The sequence below is a fragment of the Phoenix dactylifera genome, chromosome 11 (assembly GCF_051530095.1).
Source record: "Phoenix dactylifera cultivar Ajwa chromosome 11, Ajwa_hap1_PhDact_Kaust_v1.1, whole genome shotgun sequence".
NCBI lineage: Eukaryota > Viridiplantae > Streptophyta > Magnoliopsida > Arecales > Arecaceae > Phoenix > Phoenix dactylifera.
This window is the reverse complement of record NC_143200.1, coordinates 27,562,029-27,586,648: the sequence shown is the minus strand read 5'-3', so window position 1 is coordinate 27,586,648 and position 24,620 is coordinate 27,562,029. Positions and strand designations below refer to the sequence as shown.

Genomic DNA, 24,620 nt, shown 5'->3' with positions numbered 1-24,620 from the left:
TCTTTCACTAGAGAATGTCTGATGCGGATAGACAATACCCTCATACCCTTCTCGGCCTGTGGGGAGCCCCATCAATGTGGCAGCCCCTTTCACGTGTGAATACGTCATCCTAATACCATCTCAGTACCAACGGACCAGATGACGACTCCACCGAGCAAACTAGGCGGGGGGCATCCGATCTCCGCATTTAATCGGCGCCCGCGCTTTTCGAATCTGAGCCACTCTGGTGGAATTTTAGCCCCGTTCAACCATGCTACCACCTCGGTGGTTGTTGTAACCATTCTTTGACAATAAGACAGTAAGAAGGCTGGCAGCCTTCTAAATGTTGGCCCAAGTACAAGCCCATCTGAACAAATATTTGCGGGGGCATAGTTCAATGGGCCAACCACGTGTCAAAACCTGATTTACAAAGAAGTCCATATGCTATCCCAACCGCAACAGCCAATCCACCCTCCCGCCTTTCCAAACGTTTGCGTGTCGTTTCGTTTCGTCCAGTCACATGCAACCCGCGTGCGCTGCCACCTTTTTCCCATTGGTCACCTCCCCTCCTAATCTTGACGAGCTCCCGATCACATACTCTTCCCCCAACACACCACTCCCCAACTCCCACCCCAGTTATCTCCACGCGTCCCACATAACTCCCAAACCGCTTTTCCTGCCCCGGTTCGCCGCACCCCGACACCGGTAGTTTCGGCCGTCCGTCCTCCCTCACCCCACCGCCTTCTCCCACCCCCCACGCTTTTCCCACCACCCCACCGAAATCCACTGACACCGAGCGCTCTCTCCTTTCCCTCGAATCAAATACCCTCCTCCCTTTCCATTCGCTGCGACGCGGCTGCCAAATCCCTAGATTCCTCCCCGCCTCCAAGAATATACAAGAATGCTGCCGATACAGCCGAGGTGGCCCGCCCCAAATCCTCGCCCCTGATGGATCCCCGCCCCGCCCCCCTCGCCATCGACCTCAACGAGTTCCCCCCGCCCCCCTGCGACACCCCTCCAGCCGCCCGGGCCGCGGAAGCGCCACCGGATCCCGTTCTTGGCCCCCCGGTTCCTCCCCCTCTCCTGCCCTACGATGCCTACGCTTTGGCGTGTAGGTTCCATGGGAATCTTGCCCCCGCGGCCGGCTTCCCGGCGGAGTTCCCGGGGGAGGCCGGCGTCGGCCGGCCCCTCCCGTGTGGGCTCTGCCGCCGTCCCGAGACCCGGGCCGGGACCGTGGTCTGCGACGGCTGCGAGAGGGGGTTCCACCTCAGCTGCGCCCGGGTTCGGGGGCGGCAGCATGTCGCGTTCGAGGACTGGGTCTGCACCGAGTGCATGCTGAATGGGGTGCCGAATAAGAGGTGGGCTCTTGGGCCTGCGAGGCTTCTTGATATCAATGCCCTGCCGCCGAGCGAGGGAGATGGGGAAGTGAACACCTCGGAGGAGTTGCACATCGGCAGAAACGGCGGGCTAAACAGGCATCTTTTTTTCTCTTTGCTCTTCGTTTATTTGTGAAAATTTCAATCTTCTTCGGTATTACTTGTGCGTTCGCAATACTGGAGTTGTTGATTGTTGCTACAATGTTTTCTTTGATTATATTCATCATATTCTTCTAATTGTCAATCATGGATGCATATCTAGAAGGTTAGAAAATGTCTTGTCATAAATATAGTAATAAAAAAAGAGCAAAATTCTGTGCCCCCTTGCAAGCAAATAATTGGAAGGATCCCATAATGTATCAACCAGAACATGAAATTGGTGAAACCTGCAGTCTCTCAACTCATAATATATGTAGATAAACCTGCTGTCGACCTGGACACACATGTAGTATTCATATTAGTTTTTCAATCAAAAACGTTATGGTAAATGATGGTTTATTTTAGATCATAAGGATGAAGGACAATGTGGCAATACTACATCAAAATTTATGCTTTTCCATCTAATGACTTAATAACATATCATGTCTCTATCTCCTTTGCTTAGAATGTAGTGGTGCAAATGTGATTTAAGTCAAAGGAACATAATCTTTTTCTGTTATGATTGGAAGCGTTACAAAGATCATGAGCAGGAGAGTAATTTTTAAGATGGGTTTGATAACGAAATCTGGCAATTTATTTGCTTTGATGCTTCTATGCTTTGTATCACTATTGTTGTAACGCCTAGGTGTTCGGATCATGTATAACATGCTGGGAGTGCTAGAACTCTGAAATTTGATGGCTTATGAGATTTTGATGCTTGTTCTCTCATAATCTGGTTATGGGAAGATCAACAAAAAATCTTATATATTAGGAAAAGAGAGTGGCTATAGTGAGTCCTCAAAGTACTGGAGGGACCCTAAAAGCTAGGAATAATGGGTAATTGTTGCATTAAGGCTTTGGTTAAGGAAGAAAGAGGTTTTAATAAGTCTTAAGGGAGTTTTTGCGGTTACCAATTATGCTTTTCTCAGTGTAATAGTTTTATAGTTTTGACTATAGTCTGCTCTATAGTTAACACTGGTCTTTGGGCTTTTTGGCATCTTACGACTATTAGTTGGTTTCAGCTTGCGTGTTACGCTACATGGTGGAATGATGTGAAGCTAACAATATCGTTCTTCATGAAGCCTAATATTAATGATTATTTCTTCTTCCTACATTTCCTCTTCAACCTTATTCCGTTCTCAAGAAACATTGGTGCTCACTTCTTTGGCCATAAGGCGAGAAATCTACAGCTTCTGTATTTCTTCCTCCAAGATTAATGGGCTCAATGAGGGTTGTCTGCTACATGGTTAATCATTTGGGACACCTATGGTTGATAGAACTTTCCAAACATAAGAGTAGCTAAGGAGTTGCATCAAATATTCATGAAAAACAAATATGAAAACTTTTATCCTTAAAATTTGCCTAAGCAAAATCCATAAATAGCAGCAAATTAAAACTATAGTATTTTATTTCCCCACACCATATGCTTCCATCATGTACAAGCTTTTTCATGAGTTTGCATTTTGACTCACCATGATTTTGGGCCCAAAACCATAGATCTAACTCTAAATATAAGAAAGAGAGTTTACTAACTCAAAAATAAATACTAGTATACCCTGCTTGAATATGAAAGTGATTTTTCTCAATCACAAGAAATGATAAGGTATTCTCCATGCAACTATATTTTATTACGCCTTTTGCATACTATGTTAGGACATGAAGTTAAGTGGTTGCTAATGATCATTACCTGTGTTACTTTAGATTAATGGAGCGATGGAGCAACTAATGGATCTGTATAACCACGAAGGAATATATCCCTATTTTGCCAAGAGTCAATAATTATTGGAAAACAATTTTAGATCATCTCTTTAATTCCTGGATCCTTGATAATAATCATTCCTTCATCTGCTTTCAAAATTTTTGTAGTCATGTTGCAAGCTGAAGGGTCAACCGATGTGTAGATTTTTGACTATGGTGTCTATAAGCAGTAGATCTTGAGGTTCCTCAACTTCTTATATCTGTTTCATATCCATTTTCTTCATGAACACCGTTAATTCATTCGATTTCATTGATAGATTATCTATCCTTTGTTGCAGGTTAGAAATTGAGGGCTGCCTAACTGATTGTCATGCTGTTGAAACTTTGATTACATTTCACATCCATCAATGTGTTGATGCAACATATGATCAAATACAATGATTATCTCCCTATTTAAATACACCAAGACTACCCTAATGCAATATATTCTTAAAGGGAATTACTATCATTACCCTAGTCTTCCATAATTTATTTTTGACTTCAGAATGATTTCTCATCAACCTAAAGCCTTGTATTGTCAGAATCTGTTTATTTTCTTGACTACACATGGCTTCAGATTAACTCTGACTGCAAATAAGAGATACAGGGACTTTTAGGTTTTCTTCAAATTCACCCTAATGTGGGATTTTAAATATGCCATAAGCAGAAGAATAAAAACTATATAATGTTGCTGAAAATATTAGGCACAAAACATGAAACCATGGGTTTACCTAGTTTCATCTGAAGGCCCTGAGTTCAAGACAGCTAAAGATTCAAAAAGCTTAGTAAAATAAGCAAATATAAAAAAAAAGAGGAGAAAGAGTAGGACAGAGTTATGTGCATGTCATCTTAGAGAGGGAGAATAGACCAAAGGGATGTCCGTGTGAGGGAAGAAACACATGCCAAAATGGCAAAGGGCTTAATATATATGGCACAGAAAAAGAGTTAACTGTCTCAATTCTCCCAATTTACAAACATAGCTTGAATTGACCTGATCGATAATCTTTTTCCATTTTCTTCCTGTTCTTTCTGTTCCTTTGCCCTTTTTTTCCTCTGTAGACTGCAGCAACAACTGCCATACCTCTGATGGGAGTTGTTATTGCTGCCTTCAGTGGTAGGGGTGACTACATGATCTGGAGGCAACTAGTAGAGGGAAAAAATGAGGAAGATGAGACCATGAGAGAGGGAATGAAGGAAAGGAAGAGAAAGTGGAAGAGGAAAAAAAAATACTAGTTTTGGTGTGCCATGTACCTTTGCCACTTAGCTGAATGCCTAAATTATCTTTCCTCTCTTCCTCCTAATTTTCTTCTATTATCCCATCTTTCTTCCTTTCCTCTCTTCCCCTATGGCACTGGTGCAAGGAGGGGGAAGGATAGGGGGTGAGGTGGTCTCTTGTAATCCCCTTATCTTGCCCATTATGGATTGCAATGTTGCATAACAAAGAGGCCTCAGGCACATAGATGAGCATGGTAGAGATGAGTGTTTTGGTGATAGGACTTCAGAAGGTTAATTGGAGGAAGCATTAAAGTTGCACTAATTGAGAATTCCATGGTATTGAGTTAGTTGGTAGGAACATGCATCTTCAGTGAGATATGCTGAGCTCTAGTAAAGAATTCCAATTGAGAGTGACTCAGATTTGTGTTGAAAGTTAAATAAAGAGACAGCAAAGAGTTTAGATTACATAGATTGATGTTGAGATAAAGGATTTCGAAAAGTTTGCAGTGAGAAAGGATGTAGCTCTTAAGAGGAATGAATTAGCAAAGGAGTATTTTTATGAAACCAGTCTGAACAGTTGTAATGCTATTACTGCCACACGATTATATCATCTCATCAATGTAATCTGTTACATGTTTACTCATGTAATGTGCATGCAATCTTTCCAGGCAACCATAATCAAATCAAGTGTCCACTTTTATGCTTTTGTGTTCATCATGTTCATCCTAGGGTCATGAAATCTTGCTTATAAGCTTCCTCAAAATAATGCTGACCAAGCTATCTACATCTCTCAAATAGCCATAATGGTCTAATATTTCTTTAACCCAAGCCCAGATATTCCTAATTGGATCTACATCTTCTTCTTTTCTACTGATGACTAAGCCATCTTAATGGTTTTTGATGTAAAAGACATACCATGAAGCAGTAGACCTTTAAGATTTTAAATTCTATTTCCAAAATTTTTGATCTAAAGACATTGCATATTACTACAGTCTTTTATTTGCTTAAACTTTTTGCTGACCAATAATTATTATTTTTACCCTACTTAGTCTTTGATCAATCCTTTTGAACTTACTAATACAAGTGAGTGATTGTGATCTGTACTGCACGCAGAATAAACAATACTGATGGATCTTCATTTAGTGGGTTTGGTGCATCATTTCCACATTTAAATGATGGTCACATAAGAAATGCTTTTGATTTAGGCAAGGATACTGAAATGGTAACTGATGATATGAGAAACAGTTCGGAAGGCGTTTCACACCATGGACTATTTGCAAGTAGAGATTCTGAAGATCCAGTTTCGAGTTCTTCTCTCTTAGGAAGGTCTGCGGTTAATAATGTAACAGTATCAGGTCAGTCACAGGGAGAGATGTTTCTGCAGTCATTAAGAAACTTTATTATGGAAAGGGGAGGTTTTCTGAGTGAAGGTTGGTCAGTGGAATTCAAAGAATCTGCAAACAGATCCGGTCCATATGCTGTATATTGTGCCCCAGATAAGAAAAGGTTTGAGTCAATGGCTGGTGTTGCCCAATATCTTGGGATAAAATCAAGCTTTTCTACTATGGACATTGATGAAAGAAGTGATGGTTCTGGCACTGCACAGAAGTCATTGACCCTTCGCAGAAGGAAAAAAGATCTTGCCAGAAATTTGATGATAACAAGTTATAATGAAAATCAAGACTGTGTGCAGGTCAGCCGTGGAATGGAGCCCTCATCTGATACAGAGGTCCTGGACCATGAATGTCAAGATGTGACTGTAAGTAGCCACGCATTTTCTTATTTGTTTTAGATTCATTTGTTTTGGTTCTGCTTTGTTCATTCTTTCATTTCGAGTTTAGAACATTATTGCTTATTCTATATGTAGATATGTGCATATCTGCTTACCTACCTGCCAACTGACATACGTGGATATGTTCATATTTGTATCCCTACTCATTGTACATATATACATACACTATGCATTCATGTATATATGTGTGTTTGAGGTGATTACAATTCCATTGATATGTATGCGTATTTGGATAGATAAGTGCATACATCATATGTTTATTTCTTTCTTTCTTTAATTAGACTACAACTGTTCATGCTTGGTTTTTCATCATCTTCAAAACCCTATTCCAGGTTGGGCTTCCAATTCAATATGAAGATTTCTTTGTTGTCAGACTGGGGAAAATTGATTTACGAATGACGTATCATGACAGCTATGAGATTTGGCCAGTGGGATATAAATCCTATTGGCATGATAAAATTACAGGTTCACTTTTTGAGTGTGAAGTGTCAGATGGTGGTAATGCTGGGCCTGTTTTCAAGGTGCGAAGGCGTCCATGTTTCATATCACCTATACCCCATGGGGCAACTGTTCTGTTATGTAAAAGTGTTAACAAAGATGATATGCCACAGAGGATGGAAAGTACTAGCACGACTGTTGATGCAGATTATGATAAAGATGACGACATTCTATTGCTGCTATCAGATCCAGATCAATCACAGCAAGACTTGTTATCATGCTTTAGCAGCAATCTTGGTGAAACATCATATGAATCCTCTGTGCAAATTAATATGCAGAACCCAGCTGTTTTAACACCTGATCTGAATTGCCATTCAGAAAGGTCTTCCGAGGCTTCAGGAATGAGAGATGAAATAGGAGAATTTTATGTAGAAGGAAGGTCATCACAGTCAGTATGGAAGATGGTTTCTCATACTCTTCTTGATGCTTGCCGTGAAGTGTACAGGCAATCAAGATGTTTGCAATTTTGCTGCAGGCACAATAGTAGAAAGTTTTCATCATATTCAGGTAATGGAACTCTAGAAACTCTTGATCATCTTGGTCCCCTAGTTAAATTTTGCTGTTTCCATGGGCCGATCAATACACCACGAGTAATCCAGAATGACAGTGAACTAGAAGCTACATGCAAATCACTTGCAGAATGGTTAAACCAGGATAGATTTGGATTGGATATGGGCTTTGTACAAGAAATTATTGAAAGCCTTCCTGGATCTCTTGCTTGTTCGCACTACCAATTTTTGATTGATAGGACTGATTTTTCGACATCATTGACTGTTGCAAGTGGGTTGCTCTTAGCCATCCAAAAGAATGGAGAACAAGGTGGAGAAGAAGTTGCATTGTATAGTTTATACAGAGGGCACAAAAAACCTAGGCTGCAAGACTTTGCTGAAGACAACCGATCAAGTGAGCAGCAGCATCCACCAGGGAAACCTATGAACAGCAGGCTTCCTGCTGAGTTGGTTGGGGATGTTCTTCAGGTACTTTATTCACATTGCAATTTGTTTTTATTTTTTTCTCTCAATTGAAAGACATTTATCATATTTAAATTTTGAGCTATGTATCTTCTGTGCTGCTTTTTTTTCATTTCTCCTTTTTTTTTCCAAAAAAAAATATTAGATATGGGAATTGCTGTGGCGTTTTTATGAAATTTTGGGTCTGAAAGAACCTCCATCATTCGACGAGCTTGAAGAAGAGCTCATCGATCCATGGCCTATTGGGTCATATAATTTGGAGAAATTACAAAAGGAAATTCAGAAATGTAAGGACTCTGCTTCACAATTAAGCAATAGTGCAAATGGTCCAACCTCATTCCCAACTGGTGAATCTGGTCCAGTAGCTCATGAAGAGAGTCCATTCATATTCATCCCAATTGAAACAGCATCTGCAAGGGAAGCTGCTCAAGCTAGATTGGCATCATATACTTATAGCAGATGCAATGGAGTGGCTTTGACAGAGATTCACATTGCATTGCTGAAAGTGTTGGTCAGTGAGCTACTTTGCAAGGTTGCAGTTTTCGTAGATCCAAATTTTGATGCTAGAGAATCAAAACCTAGACGTGGAAGAAAGAAAGATGTTGATAACTGCCCACCTGCAAAAGAAACAAAGATTGATATGCTAACTATTAATGAGCTGACATGGCCGGAAATAGCCCGGAGATATATTTTAGCTGTCTCATCTATGAATTGTTGCATGGATTCGCCAGATGTCTATAGTCGCGAAGGTATGAAGTTGTTCCGCTGCTTACAGGGTGATGGTGGTGTGCTTTGTGGCTCACTTTCGGGAGTTTCTGGAATGGAAGCGGATGCATTGGTAAGAGAGCACATTTCATTTTATCTGCCCTTATATGATTTGTGGTGTCTAATAAATTTTCGGTTGAAGCTATATTTTAAAAAATGTGGTGAGTACCAAAATGGACAAGATTCATGACTCATATTCTATGAATTCTCTTCTAAATAAAAACTCACATTACCGCATGCATTGTTAGGTGAGAGCTTTGATGTGCTGTCCCATTTAGAGTCCTTTGCATTGACAGTAAATTCATTATTAAGAACTTTAATATTCATTCTTAAGATATTTGCTAGTTTTCATAGATAATTTGATTTTTAGTGACCTGTGCATGAATATATTGCAGAGAACAAATATTATAAACAAAGATTGTTTTCCTATACGTGTCGTGCATTCATTGATAACACATTTGAATTTCAGTCTTTTTCTATATTGCACTTTGATACCTTGTATGTTATACACATGTGAAATATAGTCATGCCTTGTCCTTTATTATGTGTGGACTGTGGAAGTTGTGTTGAATGCTTCTTTCACTTGGATACTTTGGTACTTGAAACAAGTGCTCAGGGAACATGGTTTGCCTACCATACTAGTAAGGTACTCATACAGTATCAAGGTTTGGTACAACACATGGGCCAAACTAGCCTGTACCAGATGGAATCGATCAATTCCATCCGGTTTCTTATTGTATTGGCTCGACCGCCCAGTTTTAGGCGGTATGATAACTAAAGATTGGAAAAAGGCCTCCCAATCTTGTGTTTGTACAAGTATTGTAATTTATATATTGGGCATACCATACTGTATTGGTAGGGTACCGGTATAGTGAATCTCATAAAAATTAATTAGAACTTCGATTCATCCATGTTATGTGGTAAATTTTACTTGGCATAGACTATCACATGACAATTGACTAAAGAATCGAGGATTGTATTGTTGAATGATTATCAATGTTTTAACATTAATTTTTGTTACTAAGAAACATATGTTTGTATAATTTATTATTATATTAAAAACTAATGAAGATATAAAGGAATCACATGGCACATGAATCAAAATCTGTAACATGTTATTCAATTATACGGTAGCAATCTAACTATCGGATACATAACTTGGTAAATTTACAGAAGGGTTAAATGTATAATTATAAAGCTGCATAGGGATATGAAGAATGATGATTGCCATCATATCAAGTACCAAGGACCAATATTATTAATTACAATGTATAGAGTCTGAACGACCACAATCAGATATTCATCATATAGCTATTTACAGAGGTTGAGCTTAAATTCACAAATCAGATGGGTTGCGAATCCCATTTTATGGCCAGTCAATTTCATATATTGTATTCATCCAAATTGAAAATTTACAAATTCAATTACCTAGAGACACTCGGCGCAGGTCCAAATGTCCAGTTGTTCTACATCTCAACCTCGAAAAACAAAAACAGTGGGGCACTGCCGTACGGTATATATATTATTGACACTTTCTGTTGAATAGAAGTTCTATTTAACACTTTAGGCTAGTATAATCTAGTGCATGGGTTCACCTACCAGCCAATATGAGGGTGTGCGGCTCAGTTCTTACCGTCCATAACATACAGGGGTGCCTGCCATGCCTGCTGGTATCCTGTGTTAGCATGGTGATGGTAGATACCATACCTTGTAGTTTAAACTTTAAGCCTTGATTTAGTGCTTAATAACAATTAAGTGCCATCGCTTAGACTAAAGTGTCCGTTTGCTGGACACTCCAAAAAAAACCATGCCAAGTGCTGACACTTTTGGCTGATGTAGCATAATAGCTATTCCTTTTGGAGTTCCTTGTTTGTTCAAGTGTCTAGAACTATTGGCACTCCAAGATTCCTGGAAAACTGAAGTTTCTTGGTCACACCCCTTCTTATTTTTTGGGTAGGGGAGCAGGAGAGCTGAAGAACATCCATGAGCAAGGCAAGAAGAGAGTTCCAGATTTTGGTCATTTTTAAAGAAATTCATAATTCATGCCGATTGATATTATATTTATATGTAAATGTATGCATGATGCATGTATATCACATAATTTAGTTCCATCTTTAAGGCTTCTGTGAGTACACTTAGTACCTCCACTTTGCTTACCCAAGTGGCATATATTATGAAACAACTTATGGTATAAATTTTCTAGCACAAAACCCAAAATTGTAGTCTTTTGACAGGAAAGCAAGATTTTGATATTCGAAAGTGCCTATCGATGAGGGCTGGCTCCATATATGACATCTATGAATCACCCATATATTTTCTTTGAACAGCTTTTGAGGTCTTTGATTTGACCCTGCGACTTGTCACAATTTTGTAGATTTATGTTTAATATATATGCTGTAAATCTGGTATTCTGAATGGATTGGTCGGTGTTTTAGCATTTATGGTTAAGAGTCTTTAGCAGATTAGATTGAAATTGTTGAAACTAAATTTTTTGATTCTCAGCTGCTTGCGGAGGCTGAAAGGCAAATATCTGGTCATATGAAGCGTGATAATGAAGTTTTGCCTGTGGATTACAAGGATTTTGATGCAGCAATAGTTGCTTCTGAGCCAGCTGTTGTGAATAGCAATAGTCTTCCTGAGTGGGCACAGCCTCTGGAGCCTGTGAAAAAGTTACCAACCAATGTGGGAACAAGAATTAGAAAGTGCATCTATGATTCTCTGGACAAAAATCCTCCAGAATGGGCAAAGAAAATTTTGGAGCATTCAATCAGTAAAGAAGTTTATAAGGGAAATGCATCGGGACCGACCAAGGTAAATTGTCACTGTTTTATAATGCTGTAGTTGTCCAATATTTGCTCCAAAATTATGATAAGCTTTTTACAAACAGATTTTGAAATTCCTCACCATGTGAGGCAGTTATAATTTTCACTATTATTCTTTTAGTTGTAGATATTTTTAGATAATGTTTTGGAATTGAATATGTGCATATTAAATATTGTTTGATAATGTTGTAAATTGATTTTGTTTATCTTTCTTTTCCATTAAATATTTATCTATCTTATTTATGGATTATATGATGATGTGATATCTAATGCTATTATTTATTAATGAATATATGTAACATTTATTGTGGAGTCTCTAATGCTATCATTCTTGGATTAGTATGATAGAATGATAACCTATTCTTTGACATTGTCTAGTTTAGCTTGGTAAAATAGTACTGAGCACCATCACCAATTCATGCATGCCAGCAAAATCTTATGAGAGAAATTCATCTCAAATTTGGGACACACTTAACTATCACTACTTTTGACCTGGAGAAGTTGTACTCACAATTTTGTCACCCATTTGACAGTTTTTTTCTGTGTCTTATTATTGCTAATATTAATTGTTTTGTTGGTTCATTCTACCTAAATAATTTGAATGACGAGTCCGATATTTTGCGAATTTTTCAATCCTTCTGATATTTGTATCTTTATCCAAAATTTGCCTGTGAGAAAGCTTATACTTTGCACTTTATACATCTTTCTATTTTTTTTCATGTATCAGCTGTTATTGAGCTATTGTTCTTTCCTCACTGTCTGGAAATCCTCTAATCTTCTACTGCGCCCTATTAAAGACTTCATGTCATTCTATTGTCTTGTATTCTTTTTTTATATGCTTGGTAATGCTGTTGCAGAATCATATTTTTCTAGATTTTATACTTTATTGTTTTTTTTTGATTTGGAGTTCATATTTTCTATAATGGCAAACCATGCAATCAATCTGTTGACATTTCTTGTTGGTTGGGTACAGAAAGCTGTTTTATCTGTGCTGGCAGAGGCATCTGCTGGAGGTCTGCAGCAGAAACCCAAGGGACGGAAAGAGAAAAATCCTATTTCTCTATCAGATGTCATTATGAAAAAATGTCGTATTGTGCTACGCCGTGCTGTTTCTGCTGATGAAGCAAAAGTTTTCTGCAATTTGCTTGGAGCTGCACTAACATATTCTAATGATAATGAGGATGATGGTATTCTTGGATTTCCTGCTATGGTTTCTCGCCCTTTGGACTTCCGTGCAATTGATCTAAGACTGGCTGTTGGGGCTTATGGTGGATCACATGAGGCTTTTCTAGAGGATGTGCGGGAGGTATGTCTTTTTCCTGTTTTCTTTTGTTTTAAATAACAAAAGTTAAAATTTTTTGATCGATCATTTTATTGCCTTCATTGTGTCTTAAGGAGTATCTATTGCTTAAAAACTGGTATATTTGTTTTTCGTTATCATGAATAAAAATAGATGTGATGCAGCTCATATTAGTTATTAGGCTGGTTTTATACTGCACACCTTTCCTGTTTTTTCTTTCTTTTGTTCGTTTTCAAAATAGGAGAGGCATTGCATTCAAGGCAGTTATCTATATCTTTGACCCTTTTGTATATTTTTTTTGTTTTCTATTCTACTCTTATATGAATTAAATGTGGGAGATTATAGTTTTGAACATATTAACACAACCAAAAAGTCATAGATAATTTGATTGACATGTGATATTGCTATCATAAATATTGCTAAGAAATTGTTGCTTATTCACATAGAAATTATGTTGCTGGTTGTCATGACAATTCAAATTGATTTTTTTCCTATTTTTTGATTTTGCAGAAAATGTATATTTTTAGCTATAGACTAAGCGTAGGAATGCTGCAAGTAACCCAGCATATGCATATACAATAAACTATTCACATCACACTCATACCCAAGGTTTGTTGTTTTGGTGCCAGATCCCGGATTGTTACCATACTGTTACAGTGTCGGTATACCTAGCATAGGGATCGGTTTAGTGTACCAAGACTTGGTTTGCCCACCTCCCCCCCTCCACTAAGTCTCGATTTAGTACTGGTATAGTATAGTACGCTTGATAGAGGGTGGTATGGATCGGTACAACAAAATCTTGCTCATACATGCTACTGCGTGTATGTCACACTATAAATATCCTACATTATCTTGGACATCTCTTTTTAAACTAGCAATGTAGTTTAACATTATCTCCAACAACCCATCATTATCTCTCACATCTCCTTTTAAACTCTTATATATGTATATACATTTATGTATATGTATATACACTTTCATGTATCCTTGCAAGTAATGAGGTGATTGAGGTATCCTGTTACTGAAGTACAAGTGGTCAACATTTTGGCATATTTAAGTCTTGCTTCTGATGGCAGGTTTGGCATAATATATGCACAGCATATGGGGATCGACCTGATCTGATGCAATTGGCTGAAACATTGTCACAGAAGTTTGAGTCATTGTATGAGGAGGAGGTCCGTATCTAATCTTCTAACTCTATAATTTCTTATTTTATATTTATACTCTTCATACTACCTGCTAATGAAGTTTATGGTAGTCTTTTAGAATTGTTACAATATTGGGTAAATAATAGAGAATGATGAACAAAGATTAGGTTAGAGTGTGTGGATTATCATTTCAGGGAAGTGAAATCTAGATCTTTATTCTCTTGTTATGTCTAAACTGGCAATGCGATATCTCGTTCTTTGTCATCTTGCGAAACGATCTTCAACTAGAAGCAAATTTTACAATCCAATTTTGATATCTACATTGTACATGTCTGATGATTCACTGATTCGGAATATCGTTTTTGGTGTCTAGTATTTGACTTCTATAATTCCTTGGTATGGGGAAAGAAAGGATGTATAAGAACATAATCATATGCGGATAATGTATTATTAACACAATCATTCTGCAGAAAATTTTTCATTTATTTTCTTTTTCTCCTGGCCTCTCCTCGCATGCGTATATGTATGTGTCTGGTATGTGTGTGTGTGTGCATGCAAGACTGCTGCTTTTCTACTTCGTTAAAAACTTCTGTTCTGAGTACAGGTGCTCAACCTGGCTAAAAAGTGTTTAGATCATGCTGGTGCCAAGCATTTTGACTCTGAAACGTGGAAGGAGCTGCATGATGTTCTTCTTACAGCAAATGAGCTACCAAAAGCTCCTTGGGAGGAAGGAGTCTGCAAAGTCTGTGGCATCGATAAAGATGACGACAGTGTTTTACTCTGTGATAAGTGTGATTCTGAGTATCATACATACTGTTTGGACCCTCCACTAGCTCGAATTCCAGAAGGGAATTGGTACTGTCCATCCTGTGTTCAGAGTCAATCTAAGATGCCAGATTCATGGATGCATTCTCAATTTATTAAACGCCATCCGAGGAGACATCTGGGAGAGGAAGCTCGTGCTTTCCAGGAGGCTCTAAATCAGCTAGCAGTCACAATGGAAGAAAGAGAATACTGGGAGTTCAGCATAGAAGAGGTTTGTATATTTGTTTTTTCTTTTTTCCATTTTGGCCTTACAAACGGTGCATGACTATGCGATGCTTCCTTTTATATTAGTCTCTCAGTAATGATTTGACAAACTTGTCTAGCACTGTAACAAATTTTATGTGATATCACTTTCATTATGCATTTGTTTTGTTGAATATAATTTCAAGAATTGAATTTTATAAACTCTGCAGTCATGTGGTCCCGCAAAAACTGACTATATATTTGCATTCCTAATTTTTTTTTAAGAGGGGAAAAAGAAACTTGTGTCCTTTGGTTTACTTCAGAGTCCAGGTTTGGTGTTTAGCAGTAGAGCCTTGGAGTTTGGAGTTCGTTTTTCGTTACCTTAATGGAAACTCGTTATACACTGTGTCCTACGTTTCCCCCCAAAAAAGAGAAAAAACTTCTATGATTCATTTTTTATGATATCAGCAAAATATACAAAGTCCACCAAAAGTAACAAATTTGTTTCCTTTAATATTAAAATTTATATCCTAATTATATCATATTCAAATATGTAAGAAGCCAAAATACAACTTTCTAAAATATAAAAGGCATCGTCTGGAATATGGATTGTGGCGTTCAATGTTGTTGGTCATGAAGAATCTTATCTTAGGCTTAGTTCAGAATTTTGTATGCATACTAGGATTTGATATTCTTTTCACATATTACAGCCACACAATTAGCTAGCTTTACTGCTTTCCAATTATCATCTCTACTAAATGGAGAGCGACTCTCTAAGGTTGTATCAAATTCAATTGTCCTTGTTATTAGACATGGGCTTTTCCAATATAGATTTCCAAATATGAGAGAATTTCTCATGGTGAACCAAATAATAATTTTGAGAGCCCCTTCTCCAGTTCTCTCTAAGAGGGAGATCGGTGCTCTGAACTCTTAGATTGCTTTCCTTTTATAGTTGTATATAATAGATGCATGCTGCCAAATCATATAAATTTTGCATCTTTTCAAGTATCGTGAAAACTAATACCGTGGCTTTTCCATATTGGGGAAGCTAATGTACAACTCTTTATACTAAAAGCAAATCAGTTCGGTTCATTTACTTGAATGTCTTTTGACGCTTATGCCTGAGAACCTATTGTTCCCATCATTCCACAGAATTTTACTCTTACTCTCTCCTTGCCTTAGCTGTGCATTCTATTGAGTGAGCTTGCAAGTTATAACATGCTCCTTGAGCAGTGGGCTCTTAATGCTTCTACAGCACCTGAGTTGCTAAATTTGGTAGTTGTATGTTATTCAAATCATATCACCTGTATATTGTCTTGAGGGTGAGGATGTCGTACTGGAAAACTATTACAGCTTGCAAAAGAGCTTGTAGCAGCTAGATTGTTCGATTTATTATCAAAAAAAATATTTGTTTAGCTTCAGTTAAACTGTGTAAAGAGATGGCAGCATAGAAATGCTTCCTCCAAAAGCAAATGGTTGTCTTCAGAGTCTGTCAGCCACAATTTCAGGTCATAGTCCATGTTCTTGATGCATATGAGACATAGTACAGAAACTTGTATTATCAGAAGAGGGCAGTCCTTGGTGAACTCTTCGAAAGCCATGGCTGCGGATGTCAAACTTTACTAATATGATGTGTAATGAATGTACTGCAATCATGGTCTTCAAATTTGGAACATTTTCTTCCATTTTATTTTGTTGAAAAAAACAGACATAAATGGTGAAAAGATGGTAATACAGAACTATAAGATCTTTGTCCTATAATATGTTTTCTTTTCACTCTACAGAAGACGATCCAGGGCATGATTATTTCTATATTATGTTGTTTAGAGCTGTCAATTAAATGGTCCAATTCTTTGTTTTTTTCTTTCCATTTCAACACAAATGATGCTATTAGTTGTGTGGTGTAACATTCATTTCCCAGTGTGATGACCTGACTTTTTAAAGTAATCTTGTATTATACTTGATGCAGGTTTGAGCTTATTGAGATTTTATAGAAATACTCTATTGCATTTGTCACCTTGTCTAGTCCCGGTTTTTATTGAACTATGCAGTTGGGGAACAAGCAAATGACATGCAATGTACTGGAGGATGTTTTAATTGAGAAACAAAGATCAAGGATTCAAAATATTAAAAAAGGGCACACTATAATGAAGTAACATCTTGTTAATGATGAAAATTACTCGATTATTATGCAAATATTAGTGAAAAACTTTAAATACATATTATAACATTTGATTTCTTTTCTTCTTAGGATACGTTTAATTCCGCTTAATATGTGCACATGGCATAAATGTAGGAAAAGCATGGGGTTTTGTCAAATTATAGGCCCAACACCACTTCAAGCCAACCCGACCCACTTGCACCTCTTATCCAATAAATGGGAACAATTTATTCCTTCTGAAACAAAGTTTGAAATTGATACTACTTATTGGGTATGTCAGATAATTTCAATTTGACTTATTTTTTTGTGAATTAATTTTGTGAAAATGTATTAATATGCCATTCTTCTTTATTCATTCTTGAAGCCTTGGTCGGCTGCATATTCACCTTGCTTGCCATTACCTTCAAACTGTCTTTCAGATTGGCCAATCTGCCCATTCGTGCATCAACCATTTTTATTTTTGACACTATCATGCCCATTTTACTTCTCAGTTATCTAGATAAAAGTTATCATGCAATCCGATTGTGAAAGAACAGTAGGTGGGAAAAATTTATGGGATCTGTGCCATCCTTGTTCTAGAAAAACGTTTAAGTAGACTGACACATTTAGATGGATTTTGTTTTTTGATGTTATCAAGAGCAATTCACCTGTTGACAACGTCATGTTTGTTCTTGTTAATATTAGTATGACAAGTTGTAGATCAGTATGTTCCTATTGTTACAACTGCTAGGTGTGTTGATGCCTTCTGTCTTCATTTAAATCTGACCAGGGGAAAAAAGCAAAGAACAGTATGGTATGTGTTCAATCCTTATGTAGGTAGTATGTGCTATATAGTCTGATTTGTTTGAGTGAATTGCACACAGGTTACTTCATATGGATGAATGGTTATAAAGTCTAGGATGTCTGGTCTGCTTGTAACCATATGATCTAGTGATGTTTGGTTCATAAATTACTGTGGCCCAATCATGAAACCTCTGATGCATGGGCCCCTTCTTCATATTGGAACAGGGTAATTAGAAATTAGCAGGGCAGCTAAAATTTTAAGATAATCTTAGTCCTTATTTTACATAACAAGTAATCTCTTTCTCTCCATTCTTGTCTCTTGTGCTAAGTATTGTACATAATTTGTCCTCTTTAAAATTTTATAAAATGGTGTTTGTATTTCTTGTTAGCTGATTGTCTAACTCATTAGCAATTTGATTATCAAGTAACAGAGTTCACCTTTCCGGGTTTCATGTTATTGAATGCCCTTTCTTCCTGTGTTCTTTTGGCATTGAAGCATACAAGTATATATATGTTTATGTGCCCTTGCATTAGCATGCATGGGGAATGTGTGCATATATTTGAACATGTCTGTGAATGTTTTACTTAAATTTCTTTCTTGAATTATAGCTAATCAATTATATGGCATTTTAAGTTATATCTGTTGGATTTTAGTATGTGGTCCTCACATTATATTGTGAATGTGATTATTGAAATGTTATCCCAAAATGTTAACTATGCACCTTGCTTGCTTGACTTTCCTACTACATAAAATTTTACTTACTATCAGTATTATTCTCATGTTTTCTGCTGATTGCAGAGAATATTTTTGCTGAAGTTTCTATGTGATGAAGTGCTGAATACCGCACTTATTCGAGAACACCTAGAACAATCTGCTGATAAATCAAATGATATGCAGCAAAAATTGCGTAATCTAGGTGTAGAGTGGAGAAACTTGAAAATCAAAGAAGAATTACTGGCAATGAGTGCGGTAAAGGAAAGTGCAAGCAAATTTAGTGGAATTGGTGATCTTGCAAGAGAAGAGGGTATAACTGCTATGTGTGCCGGCCATGGTAGATTGACGGGACAGCAACAAAATTTCAGCAACAAAATGAACAATACTGCAATTGGTTCAGCAAATCCACTGAAGGGGGCATCCACAACGATGGAGGACTGCCTTGTGGAGAATGGACAAGGTGCTGTCAGCAAGGACTACCTGCTGAAGAGCATAATGGACACAAATGCCAATGCTAAGAGACCCCAGATGCACACCATTGATGGACCTGCTATGGATACATCATTTCCTGAAAAGTCATCCTGTAGTATGGATGTTAGTAAAAGAGATCAATTCAATGGACACGATGAAAAATCAGTAGCTTCTTCACAGGGAGAAAGTGATGAAGCTGGGAGAGAAGTGGTGACGAACATTGTAAATATCGAAAAGAATGCCCCTATTCCATCAAAAGCAGATATTCTTCATGGATCTCATCAGTTTTCTGATAGTAGGAGAAGTGATTTGGAAGAGAGTGCTCATTCATTGTCCACATGTTCTGCCGTCAATACCTTAGTGGGAGAGTTACCAGCTTCCAATCAGGATAGAACACTCGAAGGAAGTCATAACAATATTCATGCCAATGTAACTGAGCCTGAAGGCAGTTACCTTAAGATGGAATCTTTAAAAAATGAGATTTCACATTTGCAGGATTCAATTTCCAGTTTAGAGTCACAAGTTATGCTGACATCAGTAAGAAGGGAATTTCTAGGTAGGGATTCTTCTGGCCGATTGTACTGGGTTATAGGTAGGCCTGGTAAACGTCCTTGGTTTGTGGCTGATGGAAGCATGCCAGCACCATCCGAAAGAAGAGATACGTATCTAAGTGGGTCTCATACTTGTAGCCCTTTTAATTCTGATCTGAATAACTTCTGGGCTTTATTTGAATCTGATAATGAAATTCAAGAACTTGTTGATTGGTTGAGGGATGGTGATCCTAGAGAAAGAGAATTGAAGGAATGCATCTTGCAGTGGCTAAGACTTCTGTTGTACCAGGATACGAACCATCCACCTGATGATTTTCAACAAATATCAAAGTCTTCTGTCAGTGAAAAATCTGCAGCTCCACATTGTTTGAGTACAAAGGCTGCAATGATTCTTGAGAGCAGGTATGGTCCTTGCTTAGAGCCAGAAGCAAGTGAAATCCCAAGAAAGCGTGGAGGGAAGACAAAAATAGGTTATGAGGAGAGAATGTATAGATGTTTGTGCTTAGAACCTATATGGTCTTCTAGATATCACTGTCTTTCCTGTCACCAGACTTTTTGCACTGTCGTTGAACTTGAAGGGCATAGTGATGGAAAGTGCATTCCAACTAATCCAGCTTCCGATGAAAGCAAAGAAAGTGATGATCAATTAAAAGGAAAAGGAGCAAAGTCGGAGATCATCAAAGAAAAGGAGCACTCTGATGAGGTTGATAATGTTGAGACATCAAACAATAAAAAGTTAATCTGCTGGAGGTTGGTTAAATTTCCAAAGAAAGTATGTCCTTATGACCTGGATGAGATTAGTAAGAAATTCATCATCAAAAATTCTAACAAGGAGTTGGTGCAGGAAGTAGGGCTTATTGGTTCAAATGGGGTCCCATCTTTTGTCCCTTCACCTGTATTTTTTCTTGATCCTACATTACTGCTGAACCAAAATAAAAAATCTGATACTGGTCAGAATGCTGGATTAGCCTTATCAGAAGAGTGGCTGCCAATGTCCACGCGAAGGGAAGGAGCTGGTGCAACTGCATCCGGAGATGACATAAGAAATGGCACTGAACGAGCCACTAAGTCGGCGCAAAATTGTGTTAGCAATGGTTCTGATGACCAGTTGATAAAAACAAAGGGATCCTCATCAGATTATATGGGTGATGGAGAGCGAACATCCTTCGTAACTACTAAGACACAAGGACTGGAAGTTAGTAACAGATGCGCAATTCCTGAGTCCTCATTCAGGCCTCTTGTGGGTAAAATTGCTCAAATATTAAAGCAGCTCAAGATCAACTTACTTGATATGGATGCAGCCCTGCCTGAGGAAGCAGTAAGGCCTTCTAAGTCGCACTTGATGAAAAGATGTGCTTGGCGTGCATTTATCAAGTCTTCAGAATCAATATTTGAGGCAAGTTGGATTCTCCTTATGTTACTCTTCCTGTTGCATTTTACTTTGCAGCTGTCTTGTAGTTTGACATAGATTTGATGTGTTTCCAGTCAGAATGTTGTTGGTTTGCTAAGCACAGAATTATTGTCTAGGACTTTCTAACACTTCTTTTCGGTAAATTGCAGCAAGTTAACATAATGATATCCTCTTTACTTTTGTTGTCAAAAAGTTGGATGCATAAAAACTGCTGTCTGGATTAATTGCTGGCTACGGTCAATCCTGGAGGTTGTTAATGAGACAGCTAGTTTATAAATCTTATATGAATAATTTTGGAGAACCAAAATACTGACTTGCAGCTTCCTACAGCAGAGATGTACATTTAGATATCCTAACAAATATGTATGAGCAGGGGAGTATAGCTCTGAATGACAAGATAGTTTAAATAACTTCGTTCCTAGAATGGTTATTGTTGCAGCTTGATTTCCAATTATGTTTAGTTTTGTCCTCTTTTTCTAATCTGTAAACACGAGCTAGAGACTGTGTCAGTTTGCCTTCTCTTACGTGCACCTCAATGGCTATTGTTTTGTTTTATTTTGGTTAGAAAGGCATGAGGCTTTAAATAAAATGTAAATGTTAATGGTAATTGGGTTCCATTGTTGGATCAAAAACTCTATTATGTAAGCTATCTTCTGTACCATCTTCTTGTTATGTTTGTGACTTGCATGACCATATAGTTTGGTAGTTGGTGAAGGACCGTGAAGCAGTCAGCAGTAAGATCAATATGCATCTAGGTAAGTAGTTTTGCTTGTTTAAGGAGCAAAGGCAAAGCCGCCCCTAAACCAGATATCGTCAAAGTCCGATTCCTCAACTCACTCCAAAACTTCGATGGCGGTCAGCATATATGCTGCCTGCTTTCGTGTCTAAGAACCGGTATGAATAAAATATCCATGATGTAGCTCATGACTATGCCGATACATTCTGCAGTTCAAGATTCAGGCCAGAAGTAAGCACTAAAGCATCAATAAGCAAGATCCACGGACTTATGTCTAGCGTATGAGGAATGTAATTCCGAAAATTAATTACAATTTTTTTCCTATAGAATGTTCTGTTTTATCTATACTATATATTGAAAAGAGAGTTTCAAATTTCGATATTTTATCTGACAGATTCCATCTGTCAAATTTTGTGATAAAAATACCCTTAATAATAATCAAGAAAATACACCTTAAGTTCCCTAGATATTTCCTTTTTATATGTACAGATCAAAAACCAAAATTAATTTTGAACTCATTATTTTTACTTGACAATATTTATCAAATTAACAACTTAAACTAGTTGGAGTGTTTGTGCGGAAAAAAAAACTTTGTTACTCTCCTCTCTCTCTTCCCTTTCCACATTGGGGAAGAAGTAACTCTTTCTCTCTATATAATATGGATGTATGTACTCCCCTGCCCATCCACTCTGTCCCTCTTTAACCCAACCTGCCCCCCCTCTCTCTCTGAAAAAAGGCACCCCATCCCTGCATCCTCTCTCTTTCTCTCTCTCCCTCCTTCCCTAACCTCCTCTCCCCCTATCCTACCCCTCTTGTGCATTCAATTTATCTATTTTAATTTAGTTTTATTTGCAATAATTCAAAGACTTGGAATATTATCCTTATTTTGCCTATTAGTTTTTTGGATGTGTGAATTTCTTATGCCCTATTTTTATGTATTCCTATGTTTTAGATTTTTATTTTATAACTATTTGTATTTAATATAATTTAATATCTTATAATCATATATATATATTGGCTCTTCTTAAATGTGCATTGCACATGTCTTGACTAAAATCATTAGGCGACGGAAGACTTCGAATGCTGCAACAAATTTTCCATTTCCTCGGCATAGATTCATCTCTTGATATTATGTTAATAGCTTTGACCCCACAAGTTTTGTTTAGCACCAAACAACTAATTTGGCTGTCCGCCAGTGAGCACAGACAAGAGGGGTTTCAATGAAATAATAATATCTTTGCATAGGTGAAGCTAATTTATCCAAGGTAGGAAGCATGGGAGCTTATTGCATAAAGATTTTTCATAAAATAATTTGTAATTTTTTGGCACTCATAATTTTCTGAAATTTTCTCGACCAAGACCAGGCCAGAGGGTTGCAAAATTGGTCAGGTAGGAACTAGCTGGTATGAAATGAGAAATTGGTCAATGAGAGGGAAGTGCTAATGGCCACTTGGGATTAAGAGAATCCACTTTGATCTCTTTGGAAGTCCCTTTAAAAAAGATTTCTTTTATATAGGTCTGACTGTGTTCTTATGGTGTTTCTTGTAGATGATTCAAGCAACAATCCTGTTTGAGGGCATGATCAAGACGGAATACCTGAAAAACAGTTGGTGGTTCTGGTCCTCCCTCACAGCTGCAGCAAAGACACCAACTGTTTCATCCCTTGCTCTCCGAATATACACTCTTGATGATTCTATCATCTACGACAAGGACGTGCTTCCCAATTCAGATGCAACGGAGAATTTGAAGCTGACAAACAAGATAGGGAAGAAGAGAAAAGAAGTTGAATAGGATCTTAGGGATACAGTCAAATTACAGAAACCAAATTTTCATTCCTGCGGGATGTGTGGTGGCAGCCTTTGATACTCTGCCTCATGAGTCATGATTCTCATAGTTAGAACCAGGAAAAACGAGAAGATTACAGTGTTATTGCCGTCGCTGTACATATGTTTAAAGATTTCAACTGACAACACTGACAGGGTGGTTGCTTGGTTGAGAACCAGAGACCTGCTGGGGATTTGTGTATTTCAGCTGGACGGAAGTAGGCTGGGCTGTCTGTGATGGTGCACAAGTTTCTTGCAGAATGAACTAACTCAGCAGCAGGCTCTTTGCAGCGGGAGTCACCAATGAGTGGCAAAGATTCACACGACATACAAAATGCAACCAATGTAAAAGCAGCTGTAGTTGTACGTAAGTTTAATCAAAAATACCAAATATGAAATTCAGTCCCCTCTCTCTCTCTCTCTCTGGCGACATATTTTACATTGAATTGCGTTTCTTAGCCCACCTTTTGTTTCTTTTTATCATAATTAAATGCAATTGTGCCTTGTAGTTAGGGTTATGGCTATGGTTTTGGTAAGGATGGTCGCAGGCTTCTGTTAATTTCTTCTCATATTTATGGTTGGGATGGTTTCTTGGTTAAGGAGGCAGCCAGATGAAGTTGCATCATCCTCATGTCAAGCACGACCGGTCATACAGCAGAGAAGATGCCGGTAACTCACTGCTGGTAATTATTCGAATTTCTGTAGCGATTTGTAGTAGAAAGCCTTCTAGCTGACACTCTGAAAATAACAAAGCATGATGTGAAGATTAACTGATGTATATCTGGATATTTGTACTCATTTATTGAAACTTGTTATAAGATAATGAAATGAACGTTGTTTGCACTGATGTTTCTTTAGCCCATGATTGGGTGAAAGTGTGAAACATTTTGGTGAGAGACTCGATGCCTGTGGTTCTCAAATCTGATTGTGGCTGTTGTATGTGAGATTGTGTTGGCGGCTTCATGTGATCTACCCTTGTTTGGCTCTTTCTGCTGTCTCAAACGGGGGCTTTCTTCTTCTTGATCCTTGGTATAGGTGGTTTCTTCTTTTTTTCATTTTTTTGGTAGCAGATGGTTTATTTATCTATCAGCAAACATTTCAAAAATTGAACTGCGGCTGTGGAGCCTCAGCATTTGCAATTAACTTTTTCGCCTAGTTGTGATCTGATGGATATGGTCTGCATTTGATTGTTATGGAAACAGTGCTTTGCCTTTGATTAT

At 37.9% G+C, this 24,620-nt stretch overlaps 1 protein-coding gene across 3 annotated transcripts; it reads left to right on the top strand.

Moving 5' to 3' along the window:
• The first annotated feature begins 691 nt into the window (after positions 1-691).
• Positions 692-24,243, top strand: LOC103719046 (methyl-CpG-binding domain-containing protein 9-like). 3 transcript variants are annotated; one of them, XR_005512433.3, is made up of 11 exons: positions 693-1,454; positions 5,559-6,204; positions 6,570-7,712; positions 7,852-8,544; positions 10,974-11,282; positions 12,267-12,599; positions 13,670-13,768; positions 14,346-14,777; positions 18,493-20,826; positions 23,126-23,763; positions 23,910-24,243. XR_005512433.3 is itself a non-coding variant. In XM_039127926.3 (10 exons), exons 1-10 carry the CDS (start codon positions 928-930, stop codon positions 23,366-23,368), a joined length of 6,759 nt encoding a protein of 2,252 aa, XP_038983854.3. In that variant the 5' UTR covers positions 692-927; the 3' UTR covers positions 23,369-24,243. The 3 variants fall into 3 exon arrangements, 2 of the variants coding, with proteins under 2 accessions (XP_038983854.3, XP_038983855.3); XM_039127926.3 differs by having other exon boundaries at positions 692-1,454; positions 23,126-24,243; XM_039127927.3 differs by having other exon boundaries at positions 756-1,454; positions 8,482-8,544; positions 23,126-24,243.
• The last annotated feature ends 377 nt before the right edge of the window (positions 24,244-24,620 follow it).

Coding starts and splice junctions, on each gene's coding strand:
- LOC103719046 (XM_039127926.3), top strand. CDS start 928: ATGGATCCCCGCCCCGCCCCCCTCGCCATCGACCTCAACGAGTTCCCC. Junction 7,713..7,851: donor TGGTTGGGGATGTTCTTCAG/GTACTTTATTCA, acceptor AAAAAATATTAG/ATATGGGAATTGCTGTGGCG. Junction 12,600..13,669: donor TTCTAGAGGATGTGCGGGAG/GTATGTCTTTTT, acceptor TTCTGATGGCAG/GTTTGGCATAATATATGCAC.